Raw genomic sequence first — 24,951 nt, 5'->3', positions numbered from 1 at the left:
TGATCTCTCTTGCTGCTTCTCAATCGGCCAAGATTGTTGCCAATTTATAGGCGGTCATTGCTCACGGACGTGTATATATATATATATATTACATCACATTAATTGCTAAATCTTTCAAATCTTCAGACGCTACCTCTTACAGATTTCTTTCCTCAATTCATGCTGCCACAATCTCCCCATTTTGTGGCCAAAATCTCGACCATTAAAGCTTCACATAAGCTAACCGTTGGCCACTCACGCGCACACACATAGGTATACATATCTATATAGCTATTATACAATACACCAACAAAAGGGAAATTACACTTTTAATCCCCATAATTCATCTTAATATCACTTGGCAATTTTTTTATTGCAACCATGCCCTCAAACCTCAAATTAATTTGCATTTTAATACTGAAAAACCAAAATTAATTACTTTAAGGTTACTCGATAATGACGATTTCGCCTCAGTGTCCTCACCAGGCTATTGTTTCATCCCGAAACTATTGAAGGGTTGCTCATTAAGCAAAACTGGAGCCCCCCTAAGGTTCTGTTGATTTTTCGAGAGTCTCCTACAACGATTCAGTTTTGCAGCTTAAATAGCAGCTGCATTTTAGCTGTACCGAAAACTGTTCCCGATCCAATTTCTTTCGATACCATAAATCCTATCTCGGAACACTCATCGAAACCATATTATTTTCTTTAGACAATTTCACTTCGAGGCATTCCCTGCTGTCGATTCAGTACTTATAATTACTATCAAACTCATTTTTCGCTATTTTAAACTTATCGAAATTATGTGGCAACCTCATACGAACATGGGGTATTACACGACATCTCCATCTCCTTCTCTCTCTCTCTCTCTCTCGCCTATAGCTTCTCTTCTCCTATCCCTGTTCATTGTTTCCTACTGTCGTCGTTACATCGATTTTATATACAACTTAGTATGAATATATCTTGATAAAACTTAATATTTTTAACTTTCATAGAGATTTTATATACAACTTATATAAAAAACTCCTCATTAAAAAAAGTAAAAACAAAGATTAAAAGGCATCATCCATGATCATCAACAGCAGCAGCACAAGAACAACCCAAATCAACCCATTGAAATATTCAATTCATGGCATCCATTGAAATATTTCGTATAGCATTTTTGTATACTGTTAATCATTCTGAAAACTCACTTCCAGAATCAGACATTATCAATTCGGACAATATCGATTCTGAGCTTCCCTAAAATATCTCCAACTAGAGATAAAAAAATGTAGAGTAATCTGATAAATTTTCTGAGACAAAGATGTCAGAACAAGCAAGATTAGATCCGTCTGCAAACAACTCCGGCTTCTGTTCTAACGTCGATTTTGAATTTTGGTATTGCAAAACTAGGTTCCTCGGTGGAATTTCGAGGTTGTTCGACTCTAGGAACAACATTTTTCAAGTTAATCATGAGTAAATCTTCCTCATCCCTTGCTTTTTCTCCTCTGGACTTGAAAATTTTCCTAGAAAATTTACCAAGAAGCGTTTGAACGCAAGAGACGTTAGAAGTCGAAATCGTTTCTGAACCTTCGACTTCTCCAAATTTTGGGGCGTTTCTGTCAGAAGGGGCGTAGCAAACGCCAGCGAAAACGAGAAGAGAGAGAGAAAGGAGGAAAAAAGAGAGATAAATGGGGATTGACGGCGACAACACCACGATGTCACGCCAGAGGTGGACACGCGGTGGAGAAATAGAGTGAGAGAGATAAGAGTAGGTACAAGGGCGGGTGAATGGGACCATCTTGCTGGTGAGGACTGACAGTGGCAGCACCGCAACATCACGCCAGAGGTTTTCAAGTGGTGGAGATATAGAGAAAGAGATTTCTGATAGAGAGAGTGAGAGGAACAAACTGGGTCATTCGAGAAGAGAGGGGGGGGGGAATAAGTGGCCGCGGATTCAAATTATTTTACTTTCAAATTATCGTGATAATTTAACTTCAAAATATCACGATAATTTAGAGTTGTCCCCTGTTTGTCTAGTCGTTAGTTCTTGTAGCGTAATCCTTTTTAACTTGAAGCCGCTGAGAAGTTCCATAACCAGAGCCAGGGGGATAGAGAAATTAAATTAAGCCCCTCTTCTTCTTCTTCTTCTTCTTCTTCTTCTTCTTCTTGCATTCTGCCAGGTTTACCTTTGCCTCTTTATTGTTCTTCTTGTTAACTAATTATACACAAATTATGGGGATGGATCAAGGCCTCAGCAGGAAGATGAGAAGAGTTTTCCTCGTACTCAACGTCATCCTCCTCGCCATAGGAACCTGCGGCGGCCCTCTCATCTTGCGCCTCTACTTCCTCCACGGCGGCGCTCGAATCTGGCTCTCCAGCTGGCTTCAAACCGGCGGCTGGCCCATCAATTTCATCCCCCTTCTTGCCGCCTACCTCCAACGCCGCCGCATGCAAGGCTTGGCCGCCACCACCGTCCTCATCAAGCCCCCCATCTTCTGGGCGGCCGCCGTCATCGGCGTCCTCACCGGCTTCGACGACTACCTCTACGCCTACGGTCTGGCGAAGCTCCCGGTGTCCACTTCGTCGCTGATCATCGCCTCCCAGCTGGGCTTCACGGCGCTCTTCGCCTTCCTCCTGGTGAAGCAGAAGTTCACGTCGTACACCGTGAACGCCATCGTGTTGCTGACCATCGGCGCCGGAGTTTTGGCTCTGCACACGAGCGGCGATAGGCCGAAGGGCGAGTCGAACAAGGACTACTCCATGGGATTCACGATGACGTTGGCCGCGTCGGCGTTGTACGGGCTGATTCTGCCGATGGTGGAGCTGACGTACAAGAAGGCGAAGCAGGCCGTGACCTACACGCTGGTGTTGGAAATTCAGGTGGTCATGTGTTTCTTTGCCACTGTTGTTTGTACCGTCGGCATGGCCATTAACAATGACTTCAGGGTACTCTCTCTCTCTCTCTCTCTCTCTCTCTCTCTCTCTCTCTCTAGCTGGCTTGGCATATTATTTATCAATACGCACCAAAATTCTTAGTAGTAGAAGATAAGGTTAATTTTAAGTGCAACCTAGGTTACTAGTTGGTTAGTAGTGTTAGTGATCTCAAGATGTTAAATTGGAATCGTTTTATGGGTATAGTCTTGTGGTTTTGGTGGCTCTCGTGCATGCCTGCGTCGTCACGTTTGCATGTTGCACTCGGGATAGAAATCGAAAGCTATCAAATTCTTTAATTCATCTCCTGCACTATCTATTGGAATTCGGTGGTGTGGGACGTCGCAAAGGAACATAATCCCAATATGTTAAATTAGAATCTTAGTGAATTTTACTTGTTTTTAATGTTTACCATTATATCTTGAGTGACATAATGTTAAAACAAAACAGATTAATTAAAGATAAATTCTAAAATATGAGTTCTGATTGAAATCTTTTAAAATGGGAAATGCTGAAAATGGGGATACTTTTTACAAATTTTGTTTACGGATTGCAACATTTTTGTAACATTTTAGGTTAATTTTTGTTTACGGATACTTTTACATTTCATTTTTATTACATTTTTGTAGTTATATGTTCTTTTTTATGTTTACAGATTGCAACATTTTTATTTCTTTAATTTTTCAATTTTAATGAGGGAAAAAATGATAACAAATCACTAATTGCAGTGGTAGTGCCAGAAGAGATGGCACCTTGAAATAAAACAATTACAAGTTAAGAGCACTAGTGGAAGTGGCACTGGGTCTCTTTAAGCAAGCCCAATGGCGAAGCTTGCCCGTGCATTTTAATCTAGATTATCAGAACTTGTTAATTTGCTTCACTTGCCTTTGCACATATTTAAGTAAAATTATCTAGAAGAAGTCATTATAATTCCTTTATCACTTGAGTAACCTTTGCTCATACTTACGAGAGGTGAAGTTTTAGCTAACACAAAGTTTTCCTTTTCATTAATAAGAATACATAAGAGTTTTGAATTGTCTTGACAAGTTAGCCTCGATCTCCCATCCAATGCAGGCCATTGCGAGAGAAGGAAGAGGGTTTGAGCTGGGAGAGACCAAGTATTACGTGGTGTTGTTTTTCAGTGGCATAATCTTTCAGTGCTTCTTCCTAGGCACACTAGGAGTCATCTTCTCCTGCTCGTCTCTACTCTCTGCAATCGTCATCGCCGTTCTTCTCCCGGTGACAGAAGTCTTGGCCGTCATATTCTACAAAGAGAAGTTTCAGGCGGAGAAAGGCGTTTCTCTGGTTCTGTCTCTGTGGGGTTTTGTTTCCTACTTCTTTGGCGAGATCAAACATGACAAGCAGAAGAATACTGAAACTCAACCGCTGGAGACTGAGATGCCACAGAGCACTCTAGCCAATATCCCTTGAATGATTGGTTGGATCCTGTCCTGTCGTGTCATCGAATAAGAACAAAGCCATTTCAGTTCTTAAAGCAACTTTTTTCAGTGCATCCGAAGGGTGTTCCTCCTTTGTAAATTCAAATGGGATAATGCTATTTGTACATAAATAGTTGTCATAAATAGTTTTACAGTGAGTTTATAGAATCATATTATCGTGATAAATTGAAAATTTATCACAAGAAATTCATGATTTCTCTTCTTTTCTCTCCTCTCATCTATCTTTCTCTCTCTTTCTTTCCCCTTCAGCCACTGCCTCTGCCTCGTCGCTTGTCATCCGTCGCTATAATATCCCATGTTTGTATGAGGTTGTCACATAATTTAAGTAAGTTTAGAATACTGAAAAATTGGTTTGATAACAGTTATCAGTACCGAATCGACTGTAGGGAGTGCCTTGAAGTCAAGATGCCAAAGAAAAATGATGTGGTATTGACAAGCATTTCAAGATAGAATTTATAGTATCGAAAGAAATCGAGTCGGGAATGATTTTCAGTAGAGCTAAAATACAGCTGCTAGCTTCAAAATTAAATTGTCATAGGGGACTTTCGGGAAGTCAATAGAAGCCTGAAAGGGCTTCAATTTTTTGTAATGAACAACCCTTCAGTGGTTTTGAGATAAAACAATATCCCGGTGAGGACACTGGGGCAAAATCGTCATTATCGAGTAATCTTTGATTATTAATTTTGTGTTTTCGATATTATAATGCAAATTAATTTGAGGTTTAAGGGCATAGTTGCAATAAAGAAATTGCTCAAGGGAAATCAAGAAGCAAATTGGGGTTTATGTGTAATTTTTTTTAGTTTAATTATTAGTGTAATATATAATTATATATATATGTATGCACATGGATGAGGCCATTCACAGCCATTCTTCTGCAACTTACTCATGCCCTGCAACTCCAAATCTCCATGCCTTGCAACATTTGGAAAGATTTGCACGCAAGGAAGAATGGCCGAGACAGGCGTGAGGCTGTGGTGTGAGCCTATAAATAAAGGAAGAATGGAGAGATTGAGGGAAGCAAGAATGGAAGTGAAGAAGAGAGTAAGAAGTGGTTTCTCTCTGAAAATCAAAATGGCCGAGAGAGAGGCAAAGAGTTGTAGAGAAGAGAGTGGCCGAGAAAGAGAGCTGGGCGGAGGCAATAAGCTCGGAAGGCTCGGTGGAAGAGGTGGCTGGCGAAGCAAGCTCATCCATAGAAGCCATGGTTGCAGGCGGTTGCTTCAAAGCAGCAACCATCTGCTGCTTAAGGCAGCTGCAAGCTGCTACCAGCGGCTGGTGCAGTGGCCAACGGAGGTGCCAGCAGCCGACGAGAGTGGTGGCAAGGCCGGCTGCAACGCGGGCGGCGGTGGGCATGAAACTGGTTCGTGTGCAGGCGGGAAGAAGAAGAATGAGGAGGAAGAAGAAGAAGGAGAAAGAAAAGAAGAAAAAAAAATTAAAAAAATAAAAGAAACAAAAGAAAAATAGGAAAAATGGAAAAAATTCTCGAAAAAATCTTGAATTGTTCTAAGAATTTATTTGGGACTAGAGGAGCATGCCAAGTCAAGTAAATTATTCGGGCATGCGTTTTGAGGATATGGAACGCGTTTCGAGGATATAGCATGCATGTCGAGAAAGCCTGTGAGGCTAAGTTAAGGTAAGTAAAATTCTCTAGAAAATTTTAGAAATTTAGGAATATTATTTTATAAATTGTCATAGTGAAATATTTAATAAAATATTTGAAGAATATTTAGTATGGATTTATTGAGGAAAATAGGAAGAAAATTATGAGGAAATTAGGAAAGATGAAATATTGATATTAATATGATGGTCAGGGTATGTTGAGGTTTCAAATTGAGTACGTTTGAATTCTGACACAAGAATCAAGATGTTATGAGATACGTATTAGGTAAGTGGTACTATTCAACTGAATTTAATTTATGAAAATGACTTATAAGTGGTTCAACCCAAAACTCGATTTTAAGTAAATGATTTTATCATGTTGTCATGCCTTGATATAAATATAACATGTAGATTGCATTTACATGTATTGATGATGAAATGTGCATATGTTCACGATAATATTATTGATCATGCATCGCATAAGGGTTTGGAATTATGGACTAGCACCGCTACTTTACCAAGGGTGCACCCATACACCTCGGCCTGGTAAAGAGGCTATAAAAATGGGGAGTAACAATTGGGTGCAGTTGACTCAAACCGAAATGATATGGAAATGACATTTTGCATTTTGCATTCATGCACAAAATATGTTTATTATTTCCTTACTTAGATGATTCATCATCTAACTTGGACTTTACCCTTAGAATATTCAAACGTTCCAGATAGAGATGAAATGATATTTAGCAAAGTACATGATAAATTGAATTATGAATAAAATGCATGTAATGTAGCCCATGTATTTAAGTTCAGTTACTTTGAATTCTGGACGTTTGAAAGAATGATGGTATATAACCCTATTTAGGGTTAATGTCAATTGAGAACTTATGCTTTGTATTAAGTTATATATGTTGAGGAACGATAATGTAAAATCTAAATTTTGATTAATATTAAGATGTCAAGTTCGATTCTTGTTTTTGCATTTGATGTGTATAATAATTCTTTTTCGAGAAAATGTATGAAAATTTTGGGATAGATTTGAGGAATGATATGATTTAATTTTAAGTTTGAAAGAAAAAATTTTATTATCTCGGAATTGTCTTGAGTTATAACATGCCCAAGAAAGTAGGGTGCTACAGTCACTGTCTCGCCTGATTGACCGCCGCCTGCTGCATCCTCGCCTCTCGAGGCTATAATTGGCTAGGTGAAGCAGCGGTGGGTGTCAGTGGACGGCGAGCAACGAGCGGCAAGGGTGAGGCAGGCTGCAGTGGGCGGTGCTAAAAGAGGAGGAGAAAAGAAAGAGATGAGAGGAGGAAGGAGAGGGAGGATAAAAGGGGTAAAATGGGCATTGAGATAAAAGAGACGAGGACAAAATAATCTTTTTAGCTTACTTATAAACCCATGTGTAAATAAGCTTATGTACAAATAGCATGATCCAAATTGTAAAAAACCAATTCCAGCCACAACTAAATTAATGCAAAATACAGCAATCACAAGCCTTAAAGTATTTTAACAAATACTTTATAATTAATAAAATCCTATATAAATAAGAATAATACTAATCATTGCTTTATTAAAAATGGTTAAAGGACAATAAATTTTGGTTTTGGGTGTCATTGGCTTGGGAAAAAAAAACTTAATCGTACCTGTGACACTCGACACTAATACTATGGTCGGTTGGGATAAAACCTTAGTTTTTTTTGTGAGAAAACAGATTTATGAATATGAAGTTTTGACAAGTCAGAATATGGGGGGTCCAAGATCTGTTGATTTAGGGAATGGGATCTTAAAAAGCACTTACAGCTTTTTGGTGCTTGGGGAGCCCTAATAAGTATATTCTTTCATTTCATGCCACTCGTTTCTCCTTGTCACAACTTCAGATCAGCCTCCTCCTCAAATATCTTTTGGCCCCATTTCAACAGTACTTGCACCATCTTGTTATTTTGTGTGACGAAGCAATGGACTCTCTAGTCTTTCCATACGTTTCTGCTACTGCAATAATTCAATGATTGTGAAAAAAATATCATTTAATTTATAGGGGTATCCAATTTTTTTGATTCACGATTCTGTAAAGATGGAAGTCTGAATTGGCGGCCCAAATAAAGACAACTCAATAATGACTGATATAACATTTTTAAACGATCAATGGTAAATAATCGTGCAAAAACATGTACTAATTAGTGATTGATGTACGATTTTCATAGAAATTAGATGGTAATATATATAATTTAACATTGCACGTATTTTAAAAATTAGGAGATAAATTAACTCTTTAAGTCCGAATGAAATAGTACACATCACTAGCAAATCTGTCACGTTAGGGGAAATGTGTTTTTTTTGGTTCTAAGAGGAAAATGTTTGTTATACTTATTGCTATATATATATATATATATATTAAACTTCACTAAAGAATGAGGAGAAAATATTATTAATTGAATCTAACTGTGAAGTGTCCTGTTATTATACACACTTCATATAATAATTTAATTAAACTAAGTCAATAGTAATTGAGTCTTAATTAATTGATTATAATTGTTTAAAATTATAAAATAATATAATATAATATTTTCTGGGTTAACTTTAGAACCCCAAACTGAAACCAACAACATGTGATTGCGGATATAGAAACTTGACTGACACCTACTATATATCACTAAAACATTAATTTTGGAACTTTAAAGAAATTATTGTTTGATTTTTTTTAAAATTAATTAACATATATACTTTGATTTTTTACTTTGTAACTGGGCTAATTTTTACTTTTAAATTTATAAATGGGATCATAATCCATCGGTGTACCATGATCATGGCCATGGAGTCCTTCCTTGATTCCAACTAGCATGCATAACTGAGGGTACGTAGCGAGAGTGGGGACGACGACTAGCGTCTACAACTAAATCTTCGATCCCACACCACATGTCTTAACAATTTTTAACTTAAAGCGGCAGAGAAGTTCCAGAGCCAAAAGGATAGAGAAATTAAATTAAGCTGCTGCTTCTTCTTCTTCTTCTTCTTCTTCTTCATGCTTTCTGCTAGCTTTACCTTTGCCTCTTAATTGTTCTTCTTCTTAATTAATTATGCAACTAATCATGGAGATAGATCAAGGCCTCAGCAGGAAGATGAGAAGAGTTTTCCTCCTACTCAACGTCATCCTCCTCGCCATAGGAACCTGCGGCGGCCCTCTCATCATGCGCCTCTACTTCCTCCACGGCGGCGCTCGAATCTGGCTCTCCAGCTGGCTCGAAACCGGCGGCTGGCCCATCAATTTCATCCCCCTTCTTGCCTCCTACCTCCAACGCCGACGCAAGCAAGGTTTGGCCGCCAGCGCCGTCCTCATCAAGCCCCCTGTCTTCTGGGCGGCTGCCCTCATCGGCGTCCTCACCGGCTTCGACGACTCTCTCTACGCCTACGGTGTGGCGAAGCTTCCGGTGTCGACTTTGTCGCTGATCATCGCCTCCCATCTGGGCTTCACGGCGCTCTTCGCCTTCGTCCTGGTGAAGCAGAAGTTCACGTCGTACACCGTGAACGCCATCGTGTTGCTGACCATCGGTGCCGGAGTTTTGGCTCTGCACACGAGCGGCGACAGGCCGAAGGGCGAGTCGAACAAGGACTACTCCTTGGGTTTCGTGATGACGGTGGCCGCGGCGGCGCTGTACGGCCTGGTTCTGCCGATGGTGGAGCTGACGTACAAGAAGGCGAATCAGGCCGTGACCTACACGCTGGTGTTGGAAATTCAGGTGGTCATGTGTTTCTTTGCCACTCTTGTTTGTACAGTCGGCATGGCCATTAACAATGACTTCAAGGTTCTCTCTCTCTCTCTCTCTCTCTCGCTGGCTTGGCATATTATTTATCAACATAAACCAAAATTCTTACTAGTAGAAGATAAGGTTAATTTTAAGTGCAACATAGGTTACTAGTTGTTAGTGGTGTTAAGTGATATCCAGATGTTAAATTGGAATCTTACTTTTTACCATTACATCTTGAGTGGCATAATGTTAAAAAAAAAAAAAAAAAAGATTAATTAAAGATAAATTCTAAAATATGGGTTCTGATTTAAATCTTTTAAAATGGGAATATTTTTTACAATTTTTGTTTACAGATTGCAACATTTTTGTAACTGTTATGTATAAAAATACAAGAAAGTAAAGAAGGGTGGAAGCACCACATGGCAGCCCGAGGGAGCGCCACGTGGCGAGTCCCCCCCTTGGGTGACCAAAGGAGACCACCTAGGGGGACGCCACCCCCCGAGTGAGGGTTACTCGGGGGTAGCAGATGGGCGCGCTCCCAAGTGACACTTGGCAGGCGCGCCAGGCATGGCCTCCCGCGTGCGCAGCTGCATGCGCTGCCAAGCAACACGCGGCTGCCTGGTGAGGGCCGTGCCCCTGCCCACTCAGGGGTAGCCTTCCCCCCCGAGTGACCCTACTCGAGGGGAAGCCACGTCTTAGCGTGCGGCTCAGCAGCACGCGCGGCTAATTCGCACCTGGCCCCGTGCACCCGCTTGCACGGCCCCTCGTGCTATCTTTCCCCGCGCTCACACATACCCCCGAGTGAGGGTCACCCAGGGCACCACACTCATCCCCGCATGCCTCCTATTCTTGCGCTAGCGCCTCCAAGAGAATCGGCCTAAAACTACTCCCGCAAGACTCAGTCAACGCCTCTCCGAGATTCTTGCTGTGAAACTCGGGACACGCGACACATGGATGCCTGTCTTGTTGCTATAAATAGGAGGTCTCTTTCCCTCATTTGGTATGCAATCTCTTGCTCTCATATTTATACTCTTACTTTCAAGTGCTCTACTTTTGCGATGATCTGACTTAAGCATCGAAGGGTTCACACGGGGACCTTTGCCCGTGCCCCTAACCGATTCTTTTTTCAGCAGGTCATCCATCGTTCTCAACCTGACCCGGAGGACTCACCCATCATCGTTTCCACCCCCGAAAAACTCATACATCGCTCAGATACACCACGAGAGGGTCACTTATCGCTCGAATCGTCCATCAGAGGGTCATCCATCTGCAGTTTCCCATTTTACAAATTTATTGTTGTTACCGAGTAACAACAATTGACGCCGTCTATGGGAAACGCAAACGAAAAGCTACAAAACTATTCCCTCTATATGGCTCAAACCCGAAGTAATCGTTAAACCCTCTCTTATGGGGCCCGATCACCTCGACGAGAGACCCTCGCTTGAGCGGAAGAATAACATCCATCTACTCATTAGGGCCTGCTACCCCTCATCCATGGGGGCCATCCGCCTCTCACCCATGAGGGACATCCCCCCCCTCACCCATGGGGCCAGCCGTCCCTCACTCACCAGCAGTTGCCTCTTCTAGAGCCTTCTCATCCATTGGGGGTGCAACTTTAGGTGCCATCTCTTACTGTCTCACATGTTCTCTCAGGACCCTACCCAGGGATATAGATCCTATCTGTCGTTCCTTGGGCAGAGTACGAGGCTCTACGACAATAACATGCTGAAGGAATGCAAGCTCTTCGGGAAATGGCTGGTATCTTTCAAAGTTTGGTTCCTCACGGGACAATCCCAAAAGCATTAAGAAAGTTTATGCCAGAGACAGTTCCTTCCCACAAGGCTCGTCAGGAGGTACTGAGGGACGGCTCCTATCGAGAAGTAAGCCCTAAAACTCATGCTCAACATGTCCATATTCGAAACGATCCACCAAAATCCCCTTTAAGGGGAGCTCATAGCCAGACCTCTCCCCAGTAAGAAAAACAAGGAGGAATTGACCACCGAAAGACTGAAAAACGGAGTCTACAAAGAGGAAGATACTTTGAAATGGTAGCCAGCACTCCTATGGAAAGAGATCGGGATTCTAAACCCGTAACCCAACAGAAAGATGGACCTGATGACAACCCTACCACATTTAGTGCACGGGAGACAACCGACATGAAAAAAATGATAGAGCGGGTGCTACAACAAAATAAGTTATTACCTACTCCCGAATGACAATCTCGAGGAAAACTACCATTTGTGGCAGAAGTAATGGAGAAACCCTTGCCGAGAAAGTTCAAAATGCCCCAGATAAACCCTTATTCAGGCAAGGACGACCCCTATGATCACGTGCAAAATTACGAATCTTTAATGATGCTTCATGGATGGGACGATGAGATAATGTGTAGGGCATTCCCATTAACCTTAACTGGGCACGCTCGGGCTTGGTTTAATGGTTTACCCGAAGCATCCATTTCTTCATTCGGACAGTTAAAAATGGAGTTCATTAAGGCATTCATTATTAACAATCAAAGGAAGAAGGACGCAATGTACCTTCTTAGCATTCGACAAGGGCATAAGGAAACCCTATGTCACTACGTGGACAGATTTTGGAATGCCACACTTGAGATTTGCAATTTTCCTATTGAAATGGCTGTGTCCGCTACCCCATTTGCAAGAATCATTGTCTCTAGACTCGTCGAAATCCTTGGCAGGCCTGTTTGTCAGAGCCAATAAGTACATACTCCACACAGAGATGATAAGAACAGTAGGGGGAAATGAAGATGGAGAAAGAAAAAGAAAAGAGCGAGATAATGAAGAAGGATCGAACCAGCGAAAAGAACGGACCAGGAGGTCGGATACAGTCGGACCACAATTCCATTATTACACTAGGCTCAATCAACCCCGGTCAACTATACTGGTAGCAGTAGAGGGGTTGGGCCTTCTCCAGCTTCTGAAGAAAGAAGACCGTCCCATGGAGAGAAATCAAGAAGAATACTGCAGGTATCACCCAATTCGGGGGCACTCTACTGACCAGTGTAGGGAGTTAAAAAACCAGATTGAAGCACTCATTCGGGAAGGCCACTTGCAAAGGTATGTAAGGGGTTAAGGAAGGAACAACCGAGATCGTCAAATAATGGAAGAAAGACCCGAGGGTCAAGACAGACGAAATTTGCGGCAGAATGAAGACATAATTATGGCCCCCCTGACAATAAGCCGACACACCAAGCCATTCATGTTATCTCTGGGGGCGAGACTCTAGCTGGGAATACTTCTTCTTCTCGAAAAGCCTACGCCTGTTAGGCCTACCAGGTCAATTCAATGATGGAGGCAAGAGAAGACAAGAAGCCTATCACATTCACCCCTGCTGATAGAGGTGATATAATACTCTCGCATGACGATCCAATGGTAATTTTTGCAATTGTTTCCAAACACCCTGTCAGTAGAATCTTGGTGGACAACGACAACTCTATTAATCTGATCTATTGGAATTGTTTCGAGCAAATGCATATGTCCCCTGACTGATTGAGAAAAGTGTCCTCTCCCTTGTGCAGCTTCACTGGGGAAGCTGTCCCGGTGGTGGGATCTGTTCAACTACCAGTCACATTGGGTGCTGACCCTCAAAGTGTGACTCGACAGGCAAATTTTATGGTGGTCAAAGACCCTTCTGTAGCGTACAACATGATTTTGGGCAGACCGTTCCTCAACGATATGAGGGCTGTAGTGTCCTCTTACTACTTATTAATGAAATTCCCCACGCTCTCAGGAGTGGCGCAGGTTCGTGGAGATCAAAGGAAGGCAAGATCCTGTTATGTGTCATCTACAAAAGGAAAAAGGACAGAAGAGACTTTGTCTATTGCTGAGAAAGCCATACACAAATCTTTGGCATAAGAGATTGCTCGCAAGTCCCAACCAGTGGAAGAGTTAGAGGCAGTATACTTAAGCAATACATATGCCGAAAAGTTGGCATATGTTGGCACACAACTTCCGAAAGTGGTAAAAGAAGAAATTGTGGAGTGCCTAAGAAAAAATTTGGATGTCTTCGCTTGGGCACCAAAGGATATGCCAGGGATCAGGCCAGACGTGATATGTCACCATTTGAATGTGGATCCTCAGTTCAAGCCTGTTCGATAGAAGAAGAGGAATATTGCCCCTGATAGACTGTCAGCGTTAGAAGAGGAAGTTGATAAACTACTAAAGGCAGGTTTCATTCGAGAGGTGTTATATCCAGAGTGGCTGGAAAATGTCGTCATGGTTAAAAAACCCAATGGAATCTAGCGCTTGTGCATAGACTTCACCAACCTCAACAAGGCGTGTCCTAAAGATTCCTACCCGTTACCTCGGATTGACCGTTTGGTGGATGAAACATCTGGGTATCAACTGTTAAGCTTTTTGGATGCCTTATCAGGGTATTATCAAATAATGATGTATCCTCCAGATCAGGAGAAAACATCGTTCATTTTAGAGAAAAGGACATATTGTTACCAAGTTATGCCCTTCGGGCTGAAAAATGTAGGGGCCACCTATCAGCGCATTGTGAATAAAGTCTTCAAGGAATTATTGGATGATACCATGGAGGCCTATGTTGATGATATGATTGTGAAAAGTCAGGAGAAGGAATTGCACGTAAAAAAGCTAGCGCAAGTGCTCGATGTCTTTAGATAATATGAAATGCGCCTAAACCCAGCAAAATGTGCATTTAGAGTTCAGTCTAGAAAATTCATAAGGTATATGATCACACAAAGAGGCATATAGGCGAACCCCAAAAAAATTCAAGCGATACTGGATATGGAACCCCCAACATCAATTAAGGAGGTGCAGCGGCTAACAGGCTGGATGGCGGCCCTTGGACGTTTCCTCTCCAAGTCAGCCGAAAGGGAACTCCCGTTTCTTCAGACATTAAGGGCGGGAAAAAAGTTTGAGTGGACAGAGCAATGCCAGATGTCATTTGAGGCATTAAAGGAATACTTGAAGGAAGTTCCTCTGTTGACTCGACCCAAAACTGGGGAAATGTTATATTTGTACTTGGGCGTAAGTGACAAAGCGCTAAGTGCAGTGTTGATTAAAAAGGAAGGACCAGTGGACCGGCTGGTGTACTACGTCAGTAAGGTTCTACAAGGCCCAGAAACACATTATCCCTTCACTGAAAATGTGACGCTAGCCCTGCTAAATGCCTCTAGAAAATTGAGGCCATACTTCCAAGCCCATTCCATCAGCGTACTAACAGACCAACCACTGCGGAGCATCTTGGAAAAACCTGAATGTTCCGGTTGTCTCACAAAATGGTCCATTGAGTTAAGCGAGTATGACATACAATTCCAGCCTAGGCAGGCCATAAAAGGGCAAGCATTGGTGGATTTTATTGTTGAATGTACTTCCTCTAAGAAAGCCAAAGAAGAGAATAGAACAGAATGGTTATTGTTTGTAGATGGGGCCGCTAGTTCTCAAGGGAGTGGAGCTGGAATAGTGCTTATCCCGCCAGAAGGAGAATCCCTTGAATACTCTTTGAGATTTGCCTTTCCAAGCTCAAACAATGTGGCCGAGTATAAGGCGCTAATTGCCGGTCTGAGGATAGCCCGAAAGCTTGAAGTAACGCAATTGATAGCCCATAGTGATTCTCAGTTGATTGTTCAGCAATACTACGGGCAGTACGAGGCTAGAGAGCTGGTCATGGGACACTATCTACAAAAAGTTAGGACACTTGCACAATTGTAATAAAGTTTCCAGCTAGTGCAAATCAACAGGTCCCTCAATGGTCATGCGGATGCCTTATCCAAATTGGCATCCACCAAAGAAACCACTAGAAGAACAGTATATGTGGAAGTCCTTCAGCAACCAAGTATAGAAGAACCTGAGGTAGCATGCATTGAGAACAGTAATGACTGGAGAACCCCTTTTTACAAAAATCTGACCACGGGAGAATTGCCAGCAACCCCAAAGGAGGCCAGAAAAATTAAAATTAGAGGGGCTCGCTTCATAGTGATTGATGGAACGCTTTACAAGCGAGCTTACACCATGCCGCTCCTCAAATGCTTAGGTCCTCAGGAGACCGATTATGCCTTGGCTGAGGTTCACAGTGGAATATGCGGTAAACATCTGGGAGGAAGGGCCTTAGCAACTAAAATCTTAAGGGTAGGTTTCTTTTGACCCACATTATAATGTGACGCCCAAACGAAGGTCAGGGAGTGTGATAAATGTCAGAGGTAAGCTCCGATTCATTCTGCTCCGATATCGCAATTACAGCCCACATTACAGCCTATCCCCTTTTCTCAATGGGGCTTGGATATTCTCGGTCCATTTCCATGGCAAAGGAAATTTCTTTTGGTGGCAACAGATTATTTCGCCAAGTGGATCGAAGCAAAAGCCCTAGCCACTATCAGTGCTAGGAAAGTAGAAGCCATGGTGTGGAAAGATATTATATGCCGATTTGGGATCCCACGAATCATTAACACTGATCATGGAAAGCAGTTTGACTGTGATTCTTTTCGAAATTTCTGCAAAGGCCTAGATATTCAGTTAAGAATTTCTTCAATAGCATATCCCCAGGCTAACGAACAAGCCGAAATTAGCAACAAAACAATTTTACATGGTTTGAAAACTCGGCTAGAAGGTGCAAATGGAGCATGGGTGGATGAATTGCCTACCGTCCTGTGGGCCTACCGACCAACCAGCCGGGTCTCAACAGGTGAAATGCCCTTTAACCTGGTGTATGGGACAGAAGCTTTGATTCCAGTAGAAATCTCATGCAGATCACCCTGATTGGACGCTTTTGATGAAAGTGGCAGCTCAAATAACTCTAATGCACTGAAAGAAAGTCTTGATCTCATCGAGGAATAGAGAGACATAGCGGCTGTATGAATCGTTGCCTATCATAAAAGGGTGGCCAACTATTACAACTCTCGAGTAAAGAGCCGGCCTCTCAAGGAAGGAGATTTGATCCTCAGAAAGACAGTCATCACCAATGCACTCCGAGAGGATGGAAAATTTTGGGCAAACTAGGAAGGGTCGTATCGCATCCAGGAAATGATAGGCCTAGTACATGTATCCTCCAAACGCTCCAGGGTGAAACCATGAGCAAGACTTGGAGCATAAATCACCTGAAATTGTACTCTCCTCCTGACATGTAATGCAATAATAATATGAACCAGACGAGGGACCGTGAACGTAAGCACATTTTGCCGAACCACGTAAAATACTTGTGTCATCCTTTTTTCATTTTATTTCAGGCAAGGGATAAAGAGAACGACCCGCAATGGGTCCCTTCCCACACAAAAAAAAAGGGAAAAGAGAGATTTTTTCTTCCCCGCAAAGCAGTATGACAAGTCTTGCCCGAAAGTAAAAAAATCAAAATTAGCAAGTGAACTAATGTCCCGCTAGTAGATTGCTCTACTAAGCCCGATAGCAATACATAAGGCCCTGCCACACAATGCGCTATGAGAAAAGTATGGCTCAAGGGGCCCGGCGAATGTGATAATCGCCCCGCCTTAAAGCCAAGTGGCCCGGCCCAGTGAAGTAACAAATACGTCCAGCACAACTCGCTAATATTGAAATCACGAACTATCCCACCAGTCTATTTAATTGACCTGGCTTGATAGCGAGAGGTTAAGAAATCGCCAAAGGACCACTAAGGGCCTGAACGCCATAGTCCACCTTGTGGCATGAAAAACCTAAAATCCCAGACCTTCTATGGACAACAATAATAAAGAAAACCAGTGAGATGCAGCTATTGTTAAGAGAAAAATCTTATTTATGCAAATAAAAGATACTACACTCAATGGAGAAAGAACTATTACACTTGAAAAAAAAAAAAAAAAAGAGGATCTACTTTAAGTCCGCTTCCTCCTGCCAGAAGTAGGAGCGCTGCTACTCGGAGCAGATGGGGCCTCCCCTTCCTCCTGGCCCGAGGATGGAATAATTGTGTCATCAACTATAGGTAGGGCGTCCGTCATCTCCACTTCCTCTGAGGCAAAGGCGTACGACTCCCATGGGCCCAACAAGTTCTCTAGATTATCAACTAAATTGGCATTCAAATAAACCCTGGGACTCGTGGGGTCAGGATCGTTGTATCTTCGCCAGTCAGGAACCTCAGACTCCTCTACCTCATCTGTATAGACTAACTTAGGGAACTGTTCTCCTAGGCACTTGGATTCCAGGTGCGAGCATGCAAGATAGAATCCATACTTCGTAAAGCAGCCCCCATAACGGATCTTCCTCTCTTGGCAGTCTGTTGAAAGGCGATAGTCCCCCACAGCCTTTTCCTGTGCCACCGAGATCTCCTCATTTCTTCGATCCTTGAGCGACCTATATTGCTTCTTCTGACGAGCAAGCTCATCTACCTTCAAGGAATGTTCTTGCAAAAGGTTCTCATGGGTTTCCTTGACTCCTAGAAGCTCTATCGCCAGCGATTATTTTCTCTTCTAGAGCTCCTCTATCTCCCCCTTTATGCTTGACGATTCACCATGAGCTTCCGCCAGCTTAGAGTGCATGTCCTCTGCCTCTCGATTCAACTTTCTGATATCTGCTTGGTAGGAACGCTCATGGTCCCTCCACTTTATCATGTTCTCTCTTGCCTCCACCTTCTCTTATTCTGCCCGATGATGATAAGCTTTCCCGATAGCGTTGGATATCACCAACCTTTGGACCCCCTAGGCGCAAACAGTGCATTAGAAGACTGGCAACCAAGTCAGACAACAAATACTACATATAGGCATAACAAAGATATCTTACCTCAATAATCTTTTGCTCGGGAGAGTTGGCAACACTAGGCCAAATACTAAAAAAAATTTGTTCATCCTAAGGGAGCACGGTAGCATATATCATCTAGGCACCAACCCCTGGGTCTCTTACAGAGTCTGTATCAATTAGCCCAGGCTGCACATGGAAGTGGTCACCCCTCACCCGAGTGCTGTTAGGGATTGGCACGGGATTTCGTCTGGGCTCAGCAATGGGAGGAAGAATAGGCTGAAAGTCCGGGAGCTCAGCTTTTAGCTTTTGTCGATCCCTACAAAAGAGAACAAAAGGTTGATGACTCTCCTCCCTGATTCGATTGAGTTTACCGCCAAAAGAGGAATGAGAGCTTCCAGTCCCCTCCTCCACGAGCTAGATGCATCAATTGGATTTGGTTCCCCAAGGGCGCCTTCGAGGGTAGGAGGGTCTAACATGGAAACATTCGAGATGGGAACCGAGGGTTCAGGACAAGGAAGACTGGACAAAGCACCTGCCTCAGACCTCTTCATTTTTAGGCGCCTTCAAGACGAGCTAGGAACTGGCGGGGGAAGAAGGCTAGGGTCTGGTGTGTCAGACGGAGGCTCCTGTGACAAGCCATGGGGAGCTTGAGGAGGAGGCTGTGGGTCTTGCTCGCTAGACTGACGTGAATTCCTACCACATCATTTGAGCGTCTGTTCCCTGAATAGATTCATGTCTACAAAACAAGAGATGAAAGTAAAAGTCAACCACTGACATGGACAATTTAAAAGGCAATCTCTGCAATTTTGGGGGTCTACCCTCAGAGGAAGAATAACCAAGAAAGACCATACTCCCTAGAGATTTCCCCTCTTCTTCTTTCTCGGGGCCCTCGTCCTCTTCCTCGCTACCTTCTTCCTCCTCAACTTGTAAGGTGTCCTCGGGCATAGCCGATGGTGGCACAAAAGTGAGAGTGGAGGTCCCAGGCATGTCTTCGAGCCGAATGCCCCACCTTACGGCGGCAAATATTTTCTGAGGTAAGCAGGCTGGGTAGATTACAAGTGCCAAGGGCACATAATCTCTCAATTACTCGGTGATAGACAGCCCGAGAAATCCCGATGTCATCAAGCTTCTCCGACCAGAAGTCCCGCTCGTTATCCCAACACCAACGAAGCGGCACTTTCCAGCTGGGGGAGGTTCAACCACAATCCATCGGGACTCGAAGTCCACCTTATTTTGGAGTTTTTGAAAGAGGGGAGATACACCCACAATCTTTTGAAGTGTGAAAAAGACGCCCCTTCGTTTGACCCTTCTCAACCTATAGAAGCAACCAAACAACTCTACGGAAGAAGGTACTTGGATCATATGGCAGAGAATGGTGAAGCCAACTAACTGAGCCCAGCCGTTAGGATGAAGTTGACCTGGGACAATACAATGATAATCAAGCCACTTCATGCCAAAGCTAGACAAGGGAAAACAAAGACCTGCTCTTAAAGAAGCTAAGTATACCTCGAAGCCACGTCCTCTTACCATAGTGGTACTTGTCTCTTCAGGTGTAGGGAGTCTAATATGGTGGTCGATTGGAATATGGAAACGAGACTGGATCCCGACTAATTCTCTCCCCTTCACCGAAGACCGTTGTCCTAGAGATATATATACATTGGGAGCAGGAGAGGGAGGCGGTAAAGCATTCTTAAAACGCCCCATATTGAGCGCTTGAATCCTAAGGCAAAAAGACAAACACATATGCTTCAAGCGAACTATGACTCCTATGGATGAGGGTCACATAAGGCTAAGGGCAAGACTCATGGATGAGGGTCACGCTTAGATAGGAATGAGACCCATGAAAGGGCTCACGCAAGGATGAGGCTAATGGCAAGACCCATGGATGAGGGTCACGCCTAGATAGGAATAAGACCCATGAAAGGGCTCACGCAAGGATGAGGTTAATGGCAAGACCCATGGATGAGGGTCACAGGGAGCAACGACTAGCAATTGGACCCATGGGTGAGGGTCACTCGGGGGAACAGGTATCTAAGCATCCCTATGGGTGAGGGTCACTCAGGGAAAAAGTGTCCAAACATTCCTATGGGTGAGGGTCACTCGGTGAAAAAGTGTCCAAACATTCCTATGGGTGAGGGTCTCTTGGAGAAGATGGAAGACCATGGATGAGGAAGTATACCGTGTGGAAGCCTGGAATGCTGAGAGAATTCGTACGAGAGAGTAGTTGAGCAATGAAAAAATGAGAGGCCAAGTCTGCCTTTTATAGTGGTCTTAGGAGACACTGTGGAAAGAATAACCCCAAGAAACTTGAAGATGGAAGAGATAGATACGGAAAAAATCTTCTTCTCAAAATGAGAGTGGTCTCCTGAAAATAGATTTGCAGCATAAGCAAAATACTCTTCCTCCCGGGACTCCCGACAAAAAGAGTAGGGAGCAATTGTTATGTATAAAAATACAAGAAAATAAAGAAGAGTGGGAGCACCACGTGGCCGCCCGAGGGAGCACCACGTGGCGAGTCCCCCTGGGTGACCAAAGGAGGCCACCCAGGGGGACGCCACCCCCGAGTGAGGGTCACTCGGGGGTAGCAGATAGGCGCACCCCCAAGTGACACTTAAAAGGCGCGCCAGGCTCAGCCCCCCGCGTGCGCAGCGACGTGCGCTGCCAAGCAGCACGCAGCTGCCTGGTGGGGGCCACGCCCCTGCCCACTCGAGGGAAGCCTTCCCCTCCCCCTCCCAAGTGAGGGTCACTCTGGGGTAAAGTACCCCTGAGTGACCCCACTCGGGGGGAGGCCGCACCTTAGCGCGCAGCTCAGTTGCCCGCGCGGCCCTGCGCGCACCCCCGCGCACGCGGCCACCCGCGTGCGGCTAATTCGCACTCGACCCCGTGCACCCGCGCACACGGCCCCTCGTGCTTTCTTTCCCCGGGCTCACATATACCCCCGAGTGAGGGTCACCTGGGGCACCACACTCACCCCGCATGCCTCATATTCTTGCGCTAGCGCCTCCAAGAGAATCAGCCTAAAACTACTCCCGTGAGACTCGGGAGACGCGACACATGCATGCCCGTTTTGTTACTATAAATAGGAGGTCTATTTCTCTCATTTAGTATGCAATCTCTTGCTCTCATATTTACATTCTTACTTTCAAATGCTCTATTTTTGCGGTGATCTAACTTAAGCATCGGAGGGTTCACGCGGGGACCTTCGCTTGCGCCCCTAACCGATTCTTTTTCCAACAGGTCATCCATCGTTCTCAACCTGACCCGGAGGACTAACCCACCGTTTCCACCCCCGAAAAACTCATCCATCGCTCAAATACACCACAAGAGGGTCACCCATCACTCGAATCGTACATTAGAGGGTCATCCATCTGTAGTTTCCCTTTTTACAAATTTATTGTTGTTACCAAGTAACAACAGTAACATTTTAGGTTAATTTTTGTTTATGGATACTTTTACATTTTATTTTTATTAAACTTTTCTAGTGTATAATGTTCTTTTTTATGTTTACAGATATTGCAACATTTTTATTTCTTTAATTTTTCAATTTTATTGAGGGAAAAATGATATTTAATTTAGTCTTTATAAATTGCTCGACTAATATATATATATATATATATATACATGCATAAACTCTCGGATTCAAAAATGGAGATATAATATTTCTTAGCTAGTCTGCACTAAAGTGTAATGAACATTTCTAAATTAATTAAACTAAATCACCACACTGCAGATATAATATATCACCCAAAACAAAAGGAAAACAACAAACAAAGAAACTAACACACTATACGCCTCTCATTACTGAGAGATTTGCCATCCTACTAGTCAAGACATGCATGAATGATAACAAGTCACTAATTGCAGTGGTACGTAGTGCAAGAAGAGATGGCACCTTGAAATAAAACAATTACAAGTTAAAAGCACTAGTGGAAGTGACACTGGGTCTCTTTAATTAAGGAGCCCAACGGCGAAGCTTGCCCGTGCATTTTAATCAAGATTATCAGAACTTGTTAATTTGCTTTGCTTGCCTTTGCACATATGTAAGTAAAATTATCGAGAAGTCATTATAATTCCTTTATCACGTGAGTAACCTTAGCTCACACTTACGAGAGGTGAAGTTTTAACTAAGAAAGTTTTCTTTTTTTTAATAAGAATTCATAGCCTATGCTGTTTGGAAGTTCTGAATTGTCTTGACAACTTAGCCTCAATCTCCCATGCCATGCAGGCCATTCCAAGAGAAGCAAGAGGGTTTGAGCTGGGAGAGACCAAGTATTACGTGGTACTGTTTTTCAATGGCATATTCTGGCAGTGCTTCTTCCTAGGCGCAATAGGAGTCATCTTCTTCGGCTCGTCTCTACTCTCTGCAATCCTCATCGCCTCTCTTCTCCCGGTAACAGAAGTCTTGGCCGTCATATTCTACAAAGAGAAGTTTCAGGCGGAGAAAGGCGTTTCTCTGGTTCTGTCTCTGTGGGGTTTTGTTTCTTACTTCTTTGGCCAGATCAAACATGGCAAGCAGAAGAGTACCGAAACTCAACCGCTGGAGACTGAGATGCCACAGAGCACTGTGGCCAGTATCCCATGAACGGTTGGTTGGATGCTGTCCTGTCGTGTCATTGAATAAGAACAAAGCCATATAAGTTCTTAAAGCAACTTTTTTCAGTGTATCGGAAGGGTGTTTTGTAAAAAACCAATTCCGGCCACAACTAAATTAATGCAAAATACAGGCAATCACAAGCCTTAAATTTTGTTACGTGGGCTCAACATCTCCAACCACGTGTTTGTGGTCATATCCTCCCTAATGTAATTATATCTTTGTGGGCTATTTAAAGTACTGTCAGGACCCAAAATGAACAGTGACAGGCCATGCTAGCCGAGGCCCAACTACAGCCTGGGCTGCAAGTAGAGCTGTTAAATGGGCTAGCCCACGGGCCACTTGGTTTGATGGAGAGAGGGATATGGCTCCCCATTTTTCATTTATATTTTACGTCATTTGTACGGATGGGAGACTGAGCAGAAGCTTTCTTTGTTAGTTTGAGATTGATCATTTTATATAAATAGTCCAGGTATATTTAATATAATTTATTTTTAATATTTAAATATTTTTATTCAATGATAATAAATATATCATATTTTAAAATATTTTACTAATTAATAAAATATTTAATGCAAAAAATAAAATATTTTAAAATATCAATTTTCCCCAACACTACCCCATCTGTACGCTGCCAGCTCTTCTCCGATGTGACCCTGTAATACTTCAAATTTTTAAGATAAATTAGAAAATTAGGATTTTCTTTTCAAATAAACCCCAAAAAAAGGCTTAATGGCAAGTTCGCATTGATTTGATTGTATTTTTGTAATTTGTCAATGGATTTTATTAAATGTTGTTGATTAAATACAAGAATAAATTTTTTAATATGGGAGAGCGTTTTGATGAAGTAACGAGTGACCCTTTCATAGATAGCTTAATTGCGAGTGACCTATAAAGAAGAAATCAGATAAGGGCGTGAGCAAGTGTTATGCGTGAACTCTCTGATACTTAAGTTAGTCTTAGGATAAGTGTAAAAAGTTGAAAGAAAGTAGAATTGTTGTAGTATCAAAGTTCTGGCCATACTTAAACAAAAGGAATGATTCTTCTAGTTATAAAGACGAGAATAACAGAAAAGTCACATCTTTTGACAAGCATCTTGGACATTCATTCGAATTTATTGACGAGCATTTTTGTGGTAAGTTTGATCTATTTTTCATGGTCTCATGCTTGGAGATCAGGTCTCACAGGATCTACAATCTCCCCATAAGGCCTCCTGCATGGCTTGAAAAGAGATTCTTGAGTTTAGACAACCCATAAGAGTCTTTCAGATGTCTTTTTGCAAATGAGTGTCCTATAAGCTATTCTGGAAGGGTCTCCCAATGGTATCTCAAGAGAGGCTTCCAGCGGGTCACTCAACCATATTGAGTATTATTTAGTGTTGCTCGAGTTTCATCAACCTTTTACTCACTCAACTATCCATCCCATAAAAGACCTCCATCAACTAAGTTATTCAAGTAGCACCAAGCCTTACTCGGCTATGCAACATCTTAGCAATCATCTCACTTGGCAGCCATCTATCTCTTGTATAGTCACTTGGCATGGTCTCTCGCATAATCACTCAGTCATGGTCTCTCGCATAGTCACTCATCCATGGTCTCTCGGCCCAATCTTAATCACTCGGCCATAGTATCTCTAGGAATGTGCAAACAGTCAGTTCAATTATCAAACCGACTGAAATTCAATAATCGAAAAAATAAATCATTGTACAAAATCGAACCAAGCCAACTAAGCAAACTCAAAAATCGAACTAATCGAAAAATCAAACAAAATTTGTAAAAATCAAACTAATCAAATAAACCGAACAAAGCCAAAAATAACCTAATAAACCAAACTAATTTTCGATCTTACTATTTCCACCTGTTGATAATTCCAATTATCGAAACTGATCGTCAAATTCCCCTAACCGCGATGGTTCATATATCTAAAAATGATTTTGATCCTACGATTGATTTTGTTTAGATTTAAAAATTAATTTTATTGTCAAAAGACTCAAAACTCGTTTT

The 24,951-nt window shown here is 42.7% G+C and overlaps 2 protein-coding genes across 2 annotated transcripts; both read left to right on the top strand.

Annotated features, from left to right (window-relative positions):
• The first annotated feature begins 2,053 nt into the window (after positions 1-2,053).
• LOC127800054 (purine permease 3-like) lies at positions 2,054-4,506 on the top strand. Its single transcript, XM_052334455.1, has 2 exons — positions 2,054-2,907; positions 3,967-4,506. The coding sequence occupies exons 1-2, from the start codon at positions 2,194-2,196 to the stop codon at positions 4,321-4,323; spliced, it is 1,071 nt and encodes a 356-aa protein (XP_052190415.1). The 5' UTR covers positions 2,054-2,193; the 3' UTR covers positions 4,324-4,506.
• Positions 4,507-8,772: 4,266 nt separating this feature from the next.
• LOC127800052 (purine permease 3-like) lies at positions 8,773-23,107 on the top strand. The gene is made up of 2 exons (XM_052334453.1): positions 8,773-9,748; positions 22,583-23,107. The coding sequence occupies exons 1-2, from the start codon at positions 9,023-9,025 to the stop codon at positions 22,937-22,939; spliced, it is 1,083 nt and encodes a 360-aa protein (XP_052190413.1). The 5' UTR covers positions 8,773-9,022; the 3' UTR covers positions 22,940-23,107.
• Positions 23,108-24,951: the final 1,844 nt, after the last annotated feature.

This window comes from Diospyros lotus, chromosome 4, assembly GCF_014633365.1.
Source record: "Diospyros lotus cultivar Yz01 chromosome 4, ASM1463336v1, whole genome shotgun sequence".
NCBI classification, from domain to species: domain Eukaryota; kingdom Viridiplantae; phylum Streptophyta; class Magnoliopsida; order Ericales; family Ebenaceae; genus Diospyros; species Diospyros lotus.
Note: the sequence above shows the minus strand (reverse complement) of the source record. Positions and strands in the feature narration are given on the sequence as shown.